The following is a 17636-nucleotide window of genomic DNA, read 5'->3' as shown; positions in this document are numbered from 1 at the left end:
TCCCCTTTTTAGGGTTTTTCATTAATTAAGTGTGTTTTGGGGCTGTTTAAGAATGCTAATCAATTGAGAAGCGTGTTTTAGCTCAACACCCCCTCTCAGGCAAAAAATTGAGCCGAAAGGTTAGGCTAGCCACTTTGATTTTTACTTATCCCAAGGCGTCCCAACCCAAAGCAGCTAGGGTATCGGACAAAGGGTGTACATCGACTGCCCAATGGCCTGCCAAGACTACAGAGGCGATGGTTATCTTACCAAGGGAGTCCAAGTAGTCACCCTAGAGAGGATAGGGCATTGGATAAAGGGTGCATGCCGGCTGGCCAAAGGCCTATCAAGCCCTACAAAGGCGGATGGAACCACATGGAACAATTTAAAAAAAAAAAAAGTGAGTTAAAGTTTATGGGAGACGGCCAATGGAGGAACAGTGACCTAGAAGAGGGGAGTAGGGAGGGTACACCCAACACATTACAAAACAATACAAGCTTACCCATCCACTCGAGGGTGTTGATGATGAGGAAAAAAAGGTGATGAGGTATCCATGTGATGAAGGAGTATGGTGTTGTGATGACAACAGCCGCTGGTGGAAACAACTTAGGATCCTCTCAAGTGGTGCTCTGCACAATGAGATACAAACTATACTACATGTTGAAGAATAATCATGCAACAATTGCCACTTGGACAGTGTTCCTCATGGGAAAATTGTTTACTTGCCCAAGCGTCCTAGTACAAAGATTATGAAATCATGTAATGCAAAGGGGAAAGGTACAATAGGTGGGAAGAAGCCGATGTCAAAGACAAAGTGCTGAAGCATGATACCAAGAAGGGTAGGAGGAACCCCCTCTCAACATGGATGTAGATGCCAAAGAAGGAAGAGGAGCCTGATGTCGGTCTTCGTGTGGTGTCGAGAAAGAGATGCTGCACGATCCGCCTCGGAAGGGAAAACCTCCATGCTGGAAGAAGAGTAAGCACTCCTAGGATGATGAAACCATGAAAGGAATGGTGCGCATCCCCACGGCTCTAGCCTAGGTAGGACCAAAGTAATCTGCATGTTAGATCTACATTGAAAGACAAAATCTGGCAAAAGAGATGAGAATTTGCAAACACAGAGGTCAGTGGTGAGATGCTCCAAAGAAAAACATAATAGAGAGAAAATTTAATTGAAAACACTATGCAATGAATGTGTATGTGTGTGAGTAAATGCAGCGGAAGACTTAAGAATGGAAAAGGTAAGGACAACGAATCCTTATGGGCCCCAACTCTAAGAGTGCAAAAAATGGATGTTAGACTGACCTAGGGTATTCTAAAGGACCTAGAGACATGCTAGTCTAAGAAGGTGTCCACCATCGCATATGTTCAGTAGTAGGACTTTGCCAAGGAAACGCCGTGGAGAGGAAGGTGAGATAGATGCATGAAGTGTAATGGGATCGGGACCTATTGACCAATTAGTTAGTCCCTTAGGGGTAGTGAAATAGACCGTTTGCTGAGGCTGTGCTCGGGCCACATGTCCAACAACAACAACGGGTGATGAAGGAACATATGAAGCAAGGGCAGAAGGCGTAGCCCCATTGGAACTGTGCAGTCGCAACGGTCTGCTGAGGCTTTTTAGGGGGGGAGACCTTGAGCCTTGGAGTGACACTCATCATCCACATAGCCTCCTCTCTGGCAAAATGTGCAAAATCGGTCTTTCTTAGGACAAGGTTGTGAAATAGGAGAGCTGTAGAGAGAGAAAATTCAGAGTTTCTTCGTGAAGAATTGAAGAAAATTTGTCATTTACAGCTGTTGCCTTGTCTCAACATGTTGTAGATGCAAAGAACTGAAGAAAATCAGTCATTTATTGCTGCTTCCTTGTCTCAACAGCGTGTAGATGCTGTCACCTATTGTTTATTGGTCTTCTCTAGCCCCTGGCTGACTTAGAAGATTCTCCAATGGCTGTAAATTTGACCAGCAATATCTCCTCCCTCTCTCTTACAGGTTGAATACATTGAAAATGCCTCTCTCCAGCCTCTAAAGACGTTTTTCAGTCTTGCATGGGCATTTTTGACAAGTGGTAGTCTTCCCAAATGGTTTTTTCAGCATTAGCCATAATGAAATATTAAATTTCAGTCTTTAAATACTGAAAATTAATCTAGTAATTATTTCGGTGCCGTGAAAAATAATTTGACTGACCAATAATTAAATTGGCTAGGCAACTTCCATTCCCAAGTGTCTCTGTGCTATCTTTGACCATCAGATTGGCGTTAGGTACCATTAAATGCCACTTCTCTAGTGTCACCAACTGACCTAGACGAACAATTGGCACCAGATACCACCAAGTACCTGTGCGGCATAACTTATAGTAACTTTTTTCTTTGACATCCCGTGATTTTCTCGGGTCTTGGGCTCATAAATTTACTCTAATCCCAGTTGCATCTCACATGTGCAACATTTACTTAATCATGTGATTAAAAATTAATCCATATGTTAAGCAAGGTTTTAAAAATTACATGTTCTCATGACAGCCCTCCCCCTTGAAATCCTTGTAATCGTCCTCGATTGCACTGCCAAATGCATCAAAAGCAAAGTACTATACTGGAATTTCCATAGGGCATCATAGTCAACACAACATTGTGCATTGCTATTCAACCATTCCATATACCCCACATATGCTGAAAATTACTAGCTAACATAATATAACATAAAGACTCGTAAAGAATCTCAAAAACATTGCCAGATTATCATGTGACATGTCCATTTCTCATGAGCTTAACTCATTTGGCAAAACCAAACCATAGCATAGCGTAACCAAGCATAAACCATGGCTAAAACATCAATGGCATCATAACATATGCTGTTGTCCATGGAATTAGATGTAAACCATTGAAAACTGAGTATAATTTGATCATAAACTGATCACTTGCTGATTTGAGAACTGATCACAAACTGCTGCAAATGTGACCCCAAACTAATCATAAACTCATTGCAAAAACCGACCAGCAATCAATGCAAAAAAATGACGCAAAACTAATCCAAAAAGTGTCCATAAACGGTTCTCAAGATGATAAAAAACTGAGTTGAAATTGATCAGAATTTTTATCTCAAAATTGAGGCAAAATTCACGCAAATTGATCATAAGCTGATGCAAAAGTATAGTTCCAGTGCCCGGGTGAAACTCATACTCATCTGCATACATCTCATAGTGACTAATACACTAAGTAGTGACCTCATGGCAAACATATTGTCAGCACAGTACCTTGGATGCATGTTGAATACATCCGAGATCCACTACATACGAGAGTTGTCCATAATTGGAGGAGCGGAGGTGCTAGCTTCCTCGCAAGCATCAGATATTACTCTGGACCTTTGCTCTGCTGAACCTGATTGAGCCTGAACTAAAGTCGGTTCTAACTAGAAAGCATCAAGGTAAAGCTGAACAACTGAGGATGGTCTACCAAGTCATCCTCCTCCATCCATTTGGCATCCATTGGTGAATAATTCTGAAACTTCACCAAGTACCTTTTGGAACCCTACATACGAGAGTTGTCCATAACTGGAGGAGCAGAGGTGCTAGCTCCCTCGCAAGCATCAGATATTACTTTGGACCTTTGCTCTGCTGAACCTGATTGAGCCCGAACTAAAGTCGGTTCTAACTAGAAAGCATCAAGGTAAAGCTGAACAACTGAGGATGGTCTACCAAGTCATCCTCCTCCATCCATTTGGCATCCATTGCTGAATAATTCTGAAACTTCACCAAGTACCTTTTGGAACCCTTACCCTTGATATTTCTCTCTTTGTGTGCCAAAGTCTGCTTTGGTATCAATATTTCATCGAGCTCTTCAACCTTCGGCTGAATTTCAGTAGATACATCCTCTGGCACATCTCCATGAAAAGGTCTAAGCAAGCTCACATGAAAGGCATTGTGTACCAGTATGGAGGCAATTTCAGCCTATAGCATGCATCACTGATCTTCTCCAACACTTGGAAGGGCCCATAGTATCTCATAGACAGCTTTGGATACAATTGCTCTTTGCCCTTCATCTTTTTTAGCCGTGCCTTTTCAAATCATAGTAATGCATAATCGCCCTCTGCAAAGTGCAAAGCATGCCTATGACGTTCAACTGCTCTCTTTTGCTTATCATGTGATCTTTGAAGCGCATACTTAACCTTTTGATAAGTTGCATCCATGCTTTCCACATAGCAATCGAACTCAAAGATCTTATCTTTTGTGTGCAAAATAGGGGGTACTTTCTTACCACCCTTTATAAGATTGTTCGTATAGGAAATAACTCTACATGCCTTTTAGTAGATTTGCAAGGCGTAGAGTTCAAAACTAAAGTAAACTTCAATAAACCGAAGCCTTATTATTTGTAGGGGCTGATATTGGACTTGGTGCTTTTACAAGTCCTTCACGATCCACCTTAAACTTGCGAAGAATACCAATAGTATTGGATGGGAAAAGTCATTCCTTATCTTGAGCATCTATATTTAGAGTAGCATTACTACCAAGGCAAAGTGATCTAGTGGAGGAAGGGTTATCACATTACTGAGTGGCAAGATGACTCTTTCATATGGAATATTCACATCTATGGCCATCATTGTCATCAGGTTCTTACTAGTGTCCCTATCAAGTTTAGTGAGGAAATCTCACACTCCTCTCTTGATTAGCCTTTTGATTATCATAAGTACGAGTAGGTTGGTTAGTATGGCAGATTACATCAATGAAGCCTTGGTTTATACCTTATATTTTGATGGAGATTCTCGAGGACTTACTAACCATGCGAGTATTGGGGTTGTCATTAAATATCCTCGTCGTGGAGTAGTTTTACCACCTCAAAAGGAGCTTTGCCCATAGAACTATGTACTGTGTTGTTGTAAGAAAACTCAACCAAGGGCAAATATTGCTCCCACTCTGTCTTGTGGTCTGAAACATAGCACCTCAAAAGATCTAACACTATGAAATTTGCTTCCTTAGGCTGACCATCTGTCTGCAGATGGAAGGATGATGAGAATTTCAGCGTGGTACCCATATTCTCAAATAAGCCCTTCCAAAATAAACAGGTCATCCGGGGGTCTCGATCACCAATGATGGACTCTGACATCATAGCAGCTAAGAAACACATTTCTTTGAGTTTGAAACTTACGTTCTTAAAGTACGAAACGTTTCTGAAAGTAAAAAACGTGGATGTTTTTATTTTTAAATTTTTTTTTGGTGAGTTGGAACTCAAAACATAGTTTTTTTGACAAAAACTATTGGGAAATGTTAAACATGATGATGATGATGTATAATGACTCGTGAGTGCCCAAGATTTTGGATAAGAGATTGATTTTTTTGTGATTTTGTTTAGTTATTGGACTTTGTCAATCCAGTATCTATTCTTGTCTTGAGATTTGAATATTATACAACTTTAGTCTCATTTATGAGTTATTTATAATATATTACGATTCATTCTCGATTTTGACATTTTGTCAGTTTGTTTTGAAATGAGAATCATGATGTTACAACTTGACTCAGTCCATATTATAGATAGCTATTTACATGTTAATTTTAGTTTTCTTTATATGATATATATGAATCATAATGTTTGAGTTCTAAACCATAGTATAGCTTGCTAACTTTGACATAAGTGACAAGTCAATAATGGATCATGGATATGTAACGTATAATGTATTATTCTCAATTGACTCTATTATCACTCAAGCTCAATTGGCCATTCTTTGTTTAAGAGAGAGTTCAATAGAGGTTTAGAACCTCTTTTCCCAGTCAAAACTATTAAAAATCCCTATATAAAAAAACCCGGGTTTCTTATTTTACCCCCTCTTGAAAGAAACTTACGAAACACGTTTCTGACGTTTCGTTTCTAACGTTTCTAGCTGCTATGTCTGGCATACCATGATACTTAAAGATGTATTGCAAAAACAATCGTGCCATATGATCAGCCTTAATTTTCTTCCTCACTAGAATGAAATGGGCTTGTTTGCTAAACCTGAAAATGTTAGTCCATATCCCATCATTCCTTGTAGGTGTCTTAGGAAGCTCAACAATTAAGTCCATTGCAATGCTCTGCCAAGGCATATCTGGAATAGGCAAGGACTGCAACAAACTCGGGATCTTTTGCCTATCATGCTTTACCTTTTGGCATACGATGCATGCCTTAACAAACTGTTTTACATCATATCCCAAAGCTGGCTAATAAAAGAGATGCTCCACTGCCTTGACCATGGCATTAATACCTCTATGTCTTGCATACAGAGGAGCATGCCTTTTAGTGGTAACTCTAGGCCTTAGTTGCTTTGTGACACATAGTCGTCCATGCATCATTAGAAATCCATCTCTTACACAAAGTGTCCATGCCTTTGGCCATTGCAAAGTTGATCATAAACATTAGGAAAGTTCGAATAAGCAACATATTGCTCTTTCATGGCATCCAACTCAGTGTGATAAACCATATTGATAGCCGACAATTGAGGTTTACGTGATAGTGCTGTGAAAAAGACTGCTAGGGTTTGTACTGAGGACACATAGAGTGTACGACCATGAGAGAAACACAAAGACACAGACATAGACACAAAGGGCAAAACTCAAACCCTAAATGCAAAACTCAAAACTCAAACACAAACAGAAGAAGGGAGAGAGAGAACACAAATTTGAAGTGAATGAATGCTGTAAATGAATTTAAGAGTGTACAGTGTACTCAAGGGCAGAGCAATGTCAGAGTGTGATGTCCACCGAAGATGGATCCCAAGTCTCTGACCACCAGTCGGAGTGTAGGAGTGCTGAATAGTGAATGGCAACAGGCTGGTCACCAAAACGCAGCAGTCTGGAGACTGGAAACTGGTAAACGCAGCAGTGTACCACCGATCGGGGGTTGGAAATTGTGCAGAGTCTGCTGTAAACAGCAGGCTGAAACAGTGTCTGAGAGTGTCAGGGCTTGCAATGCTGAAAATGCAGGCTGGCTGACCTTGGAGATGATGGACAGCGGGTTGAACAGCAGTCTGGGACAGTTTGGAACAATCGCCAGCAGCTGAGAGCTGTTGCCTACAGCAATGGACAGGCTGAAGATGATGTGGCTGTAGTTGATGATGACTGGACAGCAGATGGAGGTGGGCTGCAGGCTAGAAACTGGGTGCCAACAGCAGCAGAGAGTGTGTGGGCTGGTGTAACCTGTAAACAAGGATGATCGCTGAATGGGGGCAGCCTGTCTATTTATAGATGTGAAAGGGGGCCCCAAAAATTAGGGTTTCCACTAAACTTTCTCAAACCGTTCCCCGTTTTAGGGTTTCCATTGAACTGTCTCGAACTGCTCCTCGTTTTAGGGTTTTACTCTAAAAGAGCATTTTTAGTGTGTTTTGGGGCTGTTTAAGAGGCTAATAAGCAAGTAATGCATATTTAGCTCAACAAGTGCATCATTTTGCCCACTCTTTCTTTGCGATCTGTTCCTCTTTCCAGCTCTATTTTTCAGATCTGCCCTGATTGTCAGCTTTATTTTCAGATTTACCATTTTTCTCAGCCTTCGACTCTTTGACATGTGACTTGGCATCATCATCGTGGAATCCTGCATCCTTTCCATGCAGCAATGTGTCGGTTGTAGTAGCAGTTTCTATAAGCTTAGACATACTAGAAACAGTGGACTTAATGCAAAAATCCCGAATACCCTTTGGCAAACCACAAATATACTTCTCCACCTGCTCATGGAGGGGTACTGTGCGATAAGAAGTAACTGGCAGCAATGCATCCCAAAACTTCTTATTATACTGATCCAAGTTCTTGCAGTCTTTGGAATTCAACCGATTCCAAGTTGTCATAATGCCTACTTCAAAGGTACTTGTCAACCAATTTGAAGCAAACATTTGCTTGAACTGGACCCAAGTGTTAGGTGACTTCCCTTGAATAAGAAGTGTAGTCCACCACTGCAATGCATTTCCCTTAAAAAATGTGGCTGCCTTGCGTATCTTAGATGCCTTTGTGAAGTTGCCTCCAGAAATAGGCTGCATCAAATTGCTGAATAAAAACAAGTGCTTTTAGCCTATCTTGTGTATCACTGAAAGGCTCAAACTTCACGCTTTTGCCACCTTCATCCTAGTCCTTCGACGGACATATGTGAGTCAAGTTATCATAAATGGACTGCTGTAAAAAGGGTACATTGGCTGTATTTGCATAAAAACCAGCACTATTTGAAGCACCTACATGACCAACACCAAATCCTTGTGCTCCAACAGTCCTTGGGGGTGCAGGTACATATCCATGTGGCCCTCTTTGTGCCCTAAGCATCATGCTTATGTTGCCATACATGGGATTAGGCATTCCACTTGCATTACTCGGATACATTGGGTGTTGTGAGCCATGCATTGGCTATTGCATACCATAGGGATTTGTGCCATACGTTCCCTTATGCGGTGCTTGTCCAATCATAGCATGAAAAATGGTACCACCACCAAAGTATCCTTGCTGTCCCATGCTTGCATGTGCATAATTGCCTTGCTGCCCATGTTCCCATGGATTGGCACCACCAAGTTGGCCGTGCATTTGCACTTGCTATCCCATGGATACCAACTGTTTGTGCTCATTAGGCATTTTGGGCTCTTCTAAAGAAGGCTTAGGCATTTCCTTCTGTTCTTGTGGTTGTCCCGAAGCTGTAGAAGGTGTCTTATTCTCTTTGCCTTTGCTGTTCTTCTTTTGGGCATTCAAAAATTGAGTAAACTGGGGATCCTTTGCCAATTCAGCAAAAAGATTTGCTGCTGTACGCATTCGATCCTTGAAGCTATCATCAAATTCTTCAGCCCCTTGCTGGTTATCAGCTGTTTTATGCGTTGAAGTGCCAACATTTGGGTCATTTCCCACATTTTCAGCGCTGTCCATGCTGAGAACCATGCCCAACATCAGTCATTGAGTTTCCCCCTTCACCACGTGATTGACCAAGGAGTGATGCATCCTCTCCATTTGATCCCGTATCACCATGTGAAGACATGCTTGCTATAATTAACTGCTGAAAACAATTTCAGCAATAATGCAATAGTCCCAAGTTGCAATCAAGTACCATGGGCCCACCAATTCAAAGGATTTGATGGTATCCCAGCAATGGAACCATGCAACCAGTCTTCCTCCTCGGATAGGGTGGTAAATAACCCTGATTACAACTTAATTATAGTAGCAAACAATTAATGCAAATCTGAAAATACAAATTTACCTACTGATCTTGGACAATGCACACTCGATTGGCCCCAAAATTGGCTCCCCTTTCGGTATTTCTTTAGCTTTATTGAAGAAAAAGTTGATTTACAATGGGATTCTCCCGATCCCCTTTGGGCCTTCGCAATCCAAACTCCCCTTGCTGTCCAAAGTGACAAGCAAGTCTTCAATTTGATTTGCCCCTTGATTTGGGCACTTAATTGGCCTTCACCGAGTTCATAGATGATGGAAATGCCCCAAATTCAATGGCTGGCTCGTACTCCACCCGAATTTAGTTGAAATTTACCTTCAGCCCTAGAAAATCCAAGTCTTGGAGCTTTCAATTTTTGGTACGCTTCTCGAGGCCATTGCTAAACCCTAATTTCTGCTGTAAATTAGGGTTTACAACAGAGAAATCTGCAATTTCTCGGCCTCCAAGGGTCCAAATGCTGAGATCTTCGGAGCAAGGCTGTGAAATGGCTGGGAGGTGAGAGAGAAAGTTGTAGAGAGAAAATTTAGAGTTTCTTTGTGAAGAACTGAAGAAAATCTGTCATTTACTGCTGCTGCTTTGTCTCAATAGCTTGTAGATGCAAAGAACTGAAGAAAATCAGTCATTTACTACTGTTGCCCTGTCTCTACAGCGTGTAGATACTATCACCTATTGTTGATTGGTCTTCTCCAGCCCCTGGTGGAGAAGACCAATGAACAACCCTTGGCTGGAGAGAGGTAGCTCTTGGCTACCTCAAAAGATCCTCTCCAATGGCTACAAATCAGACCAGTAGCATCTCCTTCCTTTCTCTTGTAGGCTGAATACACTAAAAATATCTCTTTCCAATCTCTAAAGAAGTTTTTCAGTCTTGCATGGGTATTTTTGACAAGTGGCAACCTTTCCAAATGGTTTTTTCAGCATTAGCCATAATTAAATATTAATTTTCAGTATTTAAATACTGAAAATTAATCTAATAATTATTTTGGTGCCTTGAAAAATAATCTGATTGACCAATAATTAAATTGGCTAGGTGACTTCCATTCCCAAGTGTCTCTGTGCCATCTTTGACCATAAGGTTGACGTTAGGTACCATTAAACGCCACTTCTCTAGTGTCACCAACTGACACTTATAGCCAAATGAATGACCTAGGCCAACAACTGGCACCAGATACCACCACATACTTGTGCGACATAACTTATAGCAACTTTTGCCTTTGACATCAAGTGATTTTTTGGGGTCCTGGGCTCATAAATTTACTCTAACCCTAGTTGCACCTCACATGTGTAACATTCACTTAATAATGTGATTAAAAATTAATCCATATGTTAAGTGAGGTTTTAAAAAATACATATCCTCATGACATGCCGAGTACGATTGCGGGCTGCATAGCGGTCGAGAAGGTGACTCCAACGCTCTGACGCTAGTGGGAAGTGCTGTTATTGAGAGTGAAACTCAAGAAGCAAATCGTGCATCAACTCAACATTGACTGTGGCATTGCGGGCTCTCCATTGACAGATGTAGTCAGGGTGAGCTAGTCAAGGGTCCGGCATAGGCTCTAGACCAATGATGAGGTCTCAAAGACCCTGAGACTCGAGCACTTGTTGCATGAAATTCGACCAAGTGGTGAAATTCGACCCGTTTAAACGAGTCTTATCGGTGAAGGCATTCTTGGCTGTTGCAATAGGAGTGGTAGTGCTTGGAGATGGGTAGTGTGAAAAAGTGTAATGGGAGAAAGATGGGGGAGTGGAGTGCACTTGAGAATGGGTCCCAGAGTGCCCACCAAGCATGCAGGTAGTGTGCAAGGTGGATCCATAGGTAGGGATGGGCTGACTAGGCATGGGTATGGTAGCCACATGAGTAACCCAAGGAGGTGGGATGGAAACACGTGGAGTAGCAGATGGAAATGTGTGCATAGGTGTGACCCAAGGAGAGTGTGAAGACGCACCATAAGCTGAGGATGAAAACCCCTACGTCTGAGTGGTCATGTGAGATGTGAATTTGGAGATAGTGAGGGGGATGCCCATCACAGTCGTCCCAGGTACTATGAGTTTGCTCATTTGCGGAATTGAAGTTCAAATATGCAAAGCCATTTGGATCTTGTACCTCAAAAGAAGAAACAAGTGAGGGTTTTGATTCATGCAACTCAAAAGGATTGTACAAACTTGACATTGGATCTGGTTGAGATGATGAAGATGGATTGCTAGATGTTCCGAATGCCATATATCCTCCATGATCGGAGAGGTGGCTAGCCTCACCAACCGGTCCAAATGTGGTAGTAAAACTGGTAGGAGGGGTGTAAACATCACTGTACTTGTTGCGATAGTACTCCTCAAAGTCCTCTGTCATGTTAGTGAAATCTGGAATAGGAGTAGAAAAAGAAGGTGAAGGTGAAAGTGGAGTGTCATCCTCCTCACTGAGTCCATAATGTCGTCTGAGAGCCTCTAGTGATGGAGAAGCGTGATAGGACATCATAGGAATTGGAGAAGGTGTCTGGGACATTGTGATTCGGTTACGAGTCGTATTGTGTGCCTCGTACAAAGACTAGCTCTCCACAATATCCGCAAGATACTCTTTACAAGAGCACCGATTCTGACACCATGTGAAGAAAACTGCTAGGGTTTGTACTGAGGAAACACAGAGTGTACAACCACGACAAATACACAAAGAGACAGACACAGACACAGACACAGAAAGTAAAACTCAAACCCTAAACGAAAAACTCAAAACTCAAACTCAGAAACTTAAACACAAATAGAAGAAGGGAGAAAAGAGCGTAACTCTGAAGTGAATGAATAGTGTAAATGAATGTGAGAGTGTACAGATACTCAAGGGTAGAGCAATGTGCTGGAGAGTGACGTCCACGGGAGATGAATCCCAAGTCTGTGACCACCAGTCGGAGTGAGGAATCTGCAAAACAATGATGCCAGAAGGGCCTAGAGTACCAAATGCAAGTAGGAGTTCGCCTGGATGGGGAGGAGCACTGGTGCCTATCGCTTGGAGAAAGAGACACCAAACGCAAGCAGTTGGAGTGTGTAGGAACTATTGCGTGGCTGTTTTGGAACCAAATGCAAGCTACAGAGGGTGATGAAGATGCTGGCGATAGCTGGAAGATGCCAAACGCAGCCTGGAGGAAGGCGCCAAATAGTGGGCGACAGCCTGGAGGAAGGCGCCAGGGCACTGCAAGGGCTGATGGAGAGGTGGCAACAGTCTCAAAGGCTGGACAACCAAGTAGATGGTAGACTGATGGCTGAAAAGTGCACTCAAGAGTGTGAAACCTGCACAGACGAGAATGAGGCTGAATGGGGGCAGCTTGTCTATTTATAGATGTTGAACGGTGCCCCAAAAAATTAGGGTTTTTTGGGGGACCACTGAAACTCTCTCGGACCGCTCCTCTTTTTAGGGTTTTTCATTAATTAAGTGTGTTTCGGGGCTGTTTAAGAATGCCAATCAGCTGAGAAGTGTGTTTTAGCTCAACAGGTTGTCACACTTATCCTTTTCCTTTGGTCATTCTGTGTGAACACTCCCTATGCACACATGTGCTTTTTACCTTCTGGTTGGAGAAGATCCCCGCCCCCCAAATTAAAAAAAAGTGTGAACACCTCTTAAGAGTGTGGTACTTCAGTACTTTAATGTTCAACTTTCATTATTCACTCTCACATTAGTGGATGGGAAATTCCAACACATGCGCACTCTCTCTTGCTGTTCACTATTGCTGTGGTGTGTGTGTGTAGCTGAGGTCCTACCCGGAGGAGAGGCGAACTGTGAAGATGCCCCATCAGCATTGCATCCACGATGCGCAAGGTGCTGATGTGTAAGGTAGAGTGAAGCCAATCTCAGAGCTGTCCTTGGGAAGGGAAGTGACCCACGACTTGTCTAGAGACTTTGGTCTTCTCCAACCCCTCCTTGATGCAGATTGTTTCAAGCTGTTCGTCAGAAAGGACCAGTCACCACATTAAAGAAGTATGGTTGGAGTGCACCCATGTGTTGCACTAGTATCGGGTTGCCATTGCGTACCCTTCTATTGGAAGCTCCTGGATAAGTGCTGACTGATCAAAAGTTGGGGGGAAGGGTGCTACAAAGAGAGGGAAGGGCAGGAGGACAGCTGGGAAGATGGTGGTGAGGCGAGAGGAGAGGAGCAGCTGCAACCACAGTTGCTGTTAGGGCAGTAGACAGGCAGCAGCAGTAAGGATGAGGGTGGAGATAGGGAAGGTAGGCAGAGGTGGGCAGGCAGCTGCAAAGGGGAAGGCAGCTGGATAGGCAGGCAGAGCAGCAGGAGTGCAGGTGGAGTAGGTGGCGGCTGGGGCAGCAGCTGTTCTTCGAGCAGCACGGGCATCCACAAGGGGCAGCGCAGGTGCCAGGGAGGCACAAAGATATAAATACTTGCTGGTCAGTGTCTTTCTGAAGTATGCTTGAGCATGCGAGTCAATCCAAGATCAATATCTCAGTACATGTATTGTTTAATCTTGTACCTAGGGTTTGGTGATGGTTGACAACAATGTGGCTGATGTAAAGTCATGTGTTCAAGCGTAGATGCATTTCAGAATATATCTTTGTGTTATTTTTTGGATTAAATGAGTTTGTATTTATATCTTTTGTCAATCATTTTAAAAATATAGTATCTTGTTTTAAGAAAGCTCTAATCACAAGTATATAATCCTTTTTATCACATCTTACAATGGAAACCTCTATGTAACATTTTTCAACTTACAAAAGAGAGAGCTGAACTTTATGAATTAAATTGAGATCACCTGGAAAACCCAACAGAGGGCATGTTAGCCTTGTCCAAATAATGCAGGTACACTTGTATGTGGCTTATTTTGGGTCTTTTTACGAAGCTGTGTTTGGGCAGTAAAATCAGGAAGTGGAAATAGTTCTTGCATGCAAATTTATGCTTCAGTGAGAAATCTCTAGGAAGTGTAAACAGTTCTTGCATGCAAATTTATGACTACATATTTCAGGGGAAATCTCTTTTCCATTATTTTAGAACTTAGTGTTCCTTGAAGAGAACACACCAGGAGTGCAATAACCATGGTGTGGGAAACCAACTGAATCGAGGACATTGGGTCTGTTCCATTACTATGTCCCTAAACATGAGTCAGTTTAGCACGATTGTTTTAAATTTTCCTTTTTAAAGATCTGGTCCACAATCTGAATTTCTGGTTGTCTAATGATATAGTTGCATATGTTTCTAGCTTTTGCCCTTCCCTTCCCACTCTTATAGAGGATTATTAGTTGCATGTTACTGTGATTGGCCATATCTTTGTTGTGCTAGATTTGTTCAGAGAGACTTCTTATTGGTTATGGCAGGCAAGGTGCTGAGAGGTGTTGTTGGAGTCCACGCACCTCCCGGCCCTTTTCTCAAGTCCAATTATTGTAGAGTGATGCCGAATGCATCATTGATGTGTCAACTAATTCTCAAATGTCTCCACAGGTTGAGCTTGCTGCTCTGCTTCATGATATAGGTATGCCATCATCCTTTAAGGGTGAACTTATTGATTCAGAGCATTTGGACGTGACATTCAGAGTTTGAGAAAGTGACTGCTTTTATGTTGTTATTTTGCAGATGATCACAAGTATGCTGGCAAGTGAGTAGACTTCTGAAATTATGGATCTGAAACACCTTTGATTCGATGGGCTTGAAAGCATTATGTTTTATTACCAGATGTGGGGAAGAGCATCTGACAGCAGAGGAGTTCCTCACAAATCAGCTCGTGCCAGCAAACATCATTCAGTCCGTTATGAACATCATTCAAAATATGGGTATATTCTCTTCTCGTGCTCTTGAGAGAGACATGTAGTACTCTTCCATGAGATACATATGATCTTAGTTGTATGGTGTGTAGGTTTTAAGGATGAACTTGAAGGAGCACCAAATGCACAACCCTCAATTGAGTTTGGAGTAGTTCAGGATGCGGATAGGCTTGATGCGATTGGAGCAATTGGTATGACTTTATTTCCCTTCTCTTATTTTAACATCTGTCTGCTTTAGTATTACTAGTTAATGAAATTCTTTCTTGCAGGCATTGCCCGTGCCTTCACATTTGGCGGTAGTAGGAATTGTGTCCTTCACGATCCAAGCAAGCTGCCGCGTACCAATATAACAAAACAGGACTATACCAAACCAAAGGAGAAGCAAACAACAATTAACCACTTTTATGAGAAACTGCTCAAACTCAAAAATCTCATGAAAACACAGGTTCATGGTCTATTACCCCTTTTCCAATGGAGTATTAACTTCTCATAATTCATATGCAGGCAATGTGTGTAAAATTTATGGGATCTTATCATGGAATCATTTTTTCTTGACGTTGGCACCCACTATGTAAGGTCACTGACTCATAGAACCACCAATGACAACACGAATGAATTCTCCATGGCCGAAAATAAAAGTCTGCAGCCAAACTGAATGGACAGCAATCGAGTTGAACTAGGCATGGGCTACCAAAGAGACAGAAACAGAGCTGCAAATGGTGATACATGCCTTTCTGAATGCATTTTTCCTAGAATCTTGTTAAAACAGGAGGGAACTGTCTGGCATTCAGTAGCTGCTCATTGGGTGGAACTTTCAATGTAACTTAGTTTGAAGGCCCAAACTTTCAAGCCAATGAAAGTTTCACATCTAATCTTGTTTTTTTTGTCCTGCCCTTGTGCCACATAGGCTGTACCCTTGTCCATCGCATGGCTAGTGTCAAATTCTTTAGTTCCGATGCAGTGGTCAACATGCCCAGAGCTTAGAATTAATCCTTTACTCCATTAGAAGGATAATTAGCATGGGAAATTGCAAATGTAGGTATGAGTCCATTGCATGGGTACTAGAATTAGAACTCATTTAATTTAAAGTCTTGATTTACCAAGAGTAGTGTAGGGAAAAGATGTCATAAAAAGGGGAAATCTTGGGTGGTGTGTAGTGTCTTCATACATCATTACTGTAGTATATGCTACATCTGTCTATTTGAAGATTAAGTTGCAAGATCATTATGGTCACATGATTATTAAAACAATGGAAGAACCATGACACATTACATTTTTTTGTTGTCTTTCAATTGAGTAGTTTTGGTAACATAACCATTGTTGTGCAGATATCTCAATTAACTAGTTTTGGGTACATTATCACTTTGTAAATTTTGTGGCAGGCTGGTCGTCGTCGAGCAGAGCGACGACATAAGTTCATGGAAGATTTTTTGGCAGAATTCTATGGTGAATGTGAAGGAAAATATTGAAGCAAGGAACATAGAATTCAAGATGTGAAGATGAAGATGAACATTTTGTTTCTATGTATTGTGTGATGTAAATTCCATGAATAGAAATTGTACGATGTATGACCATAGAGATGTTATATAAGTATGTATGTACCATTGAGAATAGATGGTGTGATCCAAATAGTCATGAGACCACATAAATAAGTATTGAAATTTCATTGCACGTTTCAAAGTCATATGTGAGTAAAGTTTATGTAGGTTGAGTTTTCTTGTCCACATTCTAATTCAAAAAGCGTCATTGTCAATAGTAATGGCCCTAGTACTGTATTGCATAGTGATAAATAACAATGTTTTGTACTTGCATGGTATTGGAAGACATAATTTTGGAACATTCATGATAGACACATGAGCGATGCCACAATTTATATGGTAAGTTACGATGTTATTTGCACAAAAACGGATACCTCTTTTGACTCAAAGAGGTCTTAAGGCGTGGGTATGATTACATTCATGCAGATGATCAATCATCTTGTGTATGAATTTTGAACTCATTGGAATGTTTTGGTCCTTCTAAGATGTGTTATATTATCTTGTCTAGTATTGGAGGTTTTATATAGAGTACAAGGTAGGGTAGACAAAGTAGGCAATTTGAAATCAACCTAGTGCACTTACTTGAGTAGGTTGGTCTTACATAACTTGGTTAGTTGGATAAAGGTAAGGCCTTGTTGGTATCTTGGGGCATTAATTACTTTAGTATTTGCAATATATGTCTTTACAAGATTTTTCTGAATTTATTTTTACTTAGGAAATGGATGTTAGGATGATGCAATTACATTAGCTACATTCTTTGACTATAATATGAAAATGACTATTATATATGCATGATGCACAAATAAAATGGAAAGTAAAAATGTTTGAGGATTTTGTGTTGAAGGGAAAGGCCTTCCTTAAGAATGACACTTAGGGGGGTTTTGTAAAAAGGATGGCAAGGTACTTATAAAAATAAATGTTGGAAGGGCATCATATTGGGAGGACTAAAAGTCAATTGATTAGGGAAGAGGGGCACACAAAGAAAGAGACAAAGAGGACCAAGCCAAGGGATAGAGGTTTTTCATGGAGAAGAGGCCTAAATATGAAAATCCCCAAACCTTTGTCACTACAAAAAAGTTGAACTCGTATTTAGGCCATCTAAGAAATTCCATCTTAACATAGAGGTAATTCTTGAGATATTGAGTTATATTGTCTCATATTAAAATAATGTGCAAAGTTAGCAACCACATTTAAGTAAGAGAATGATTAGTATAGGAATTG

General features: G+C 41.3%; 1 protein-coding gene across 1 annotated transcript in view; it reads left to right on the top strand.

Annotated features, from left to right (window-relative positions):
- Positions 1 to 16548, top strand: part of LOC148018241 (Metal-dependent phosphohydrolase) — a 28147-nt gene extending 11599 nt beyond the window's left edge. The window contains exons 2-7 of the mRNA XM_087661196.1: positions 14558 to 14588; positions 14690 to 14711; positions 14789 to 14886; positions 14970 to 15068; positions 15147 to 15322; positions 16260 to 16548. Coding sequence (XP_087517322.1) covers positions 14558 to 14588; positions 14690 to 14711; positions 14789 to 14886; positions 14970 to 15068; positions 15147 to 15322; positions 16260 to 16346 — 513 coding nt within the window. The 3' untranslated portion in view covers positions 16347 to 16548. The remainder of the gene's footprint in view (positions 1 to 14557; positions 14589 to 14689; positions 14712 to 14788; positions 14887 to 14969; positions 15069 to 15146; positions 15323 to 16259) is intronic.
- Positions 16549 to 17636: the final 1088 nt, after the last annotated feature.

Source organism: Lygodium microphyllum, chromosome 21 (assembly GCF_053477565.2).
Source record: "Lygodium microphyllum isolate KBCC chromosome 21, Lygodium_microphyllum_v1.1.10, whole genome shotgun sequence".
NCBI lineage: Eukaryota > Viridiplantae > Streptophyta > Polypodiopsida > Schizaeales > Lygodiaceae > Lygodium > Lygodium microphyllum.
The sequence above is the reverse complement of the archived record's forward strand: the minus strand, read 5'-3'. Positions and strand labels throughout refer to the sequence as shown.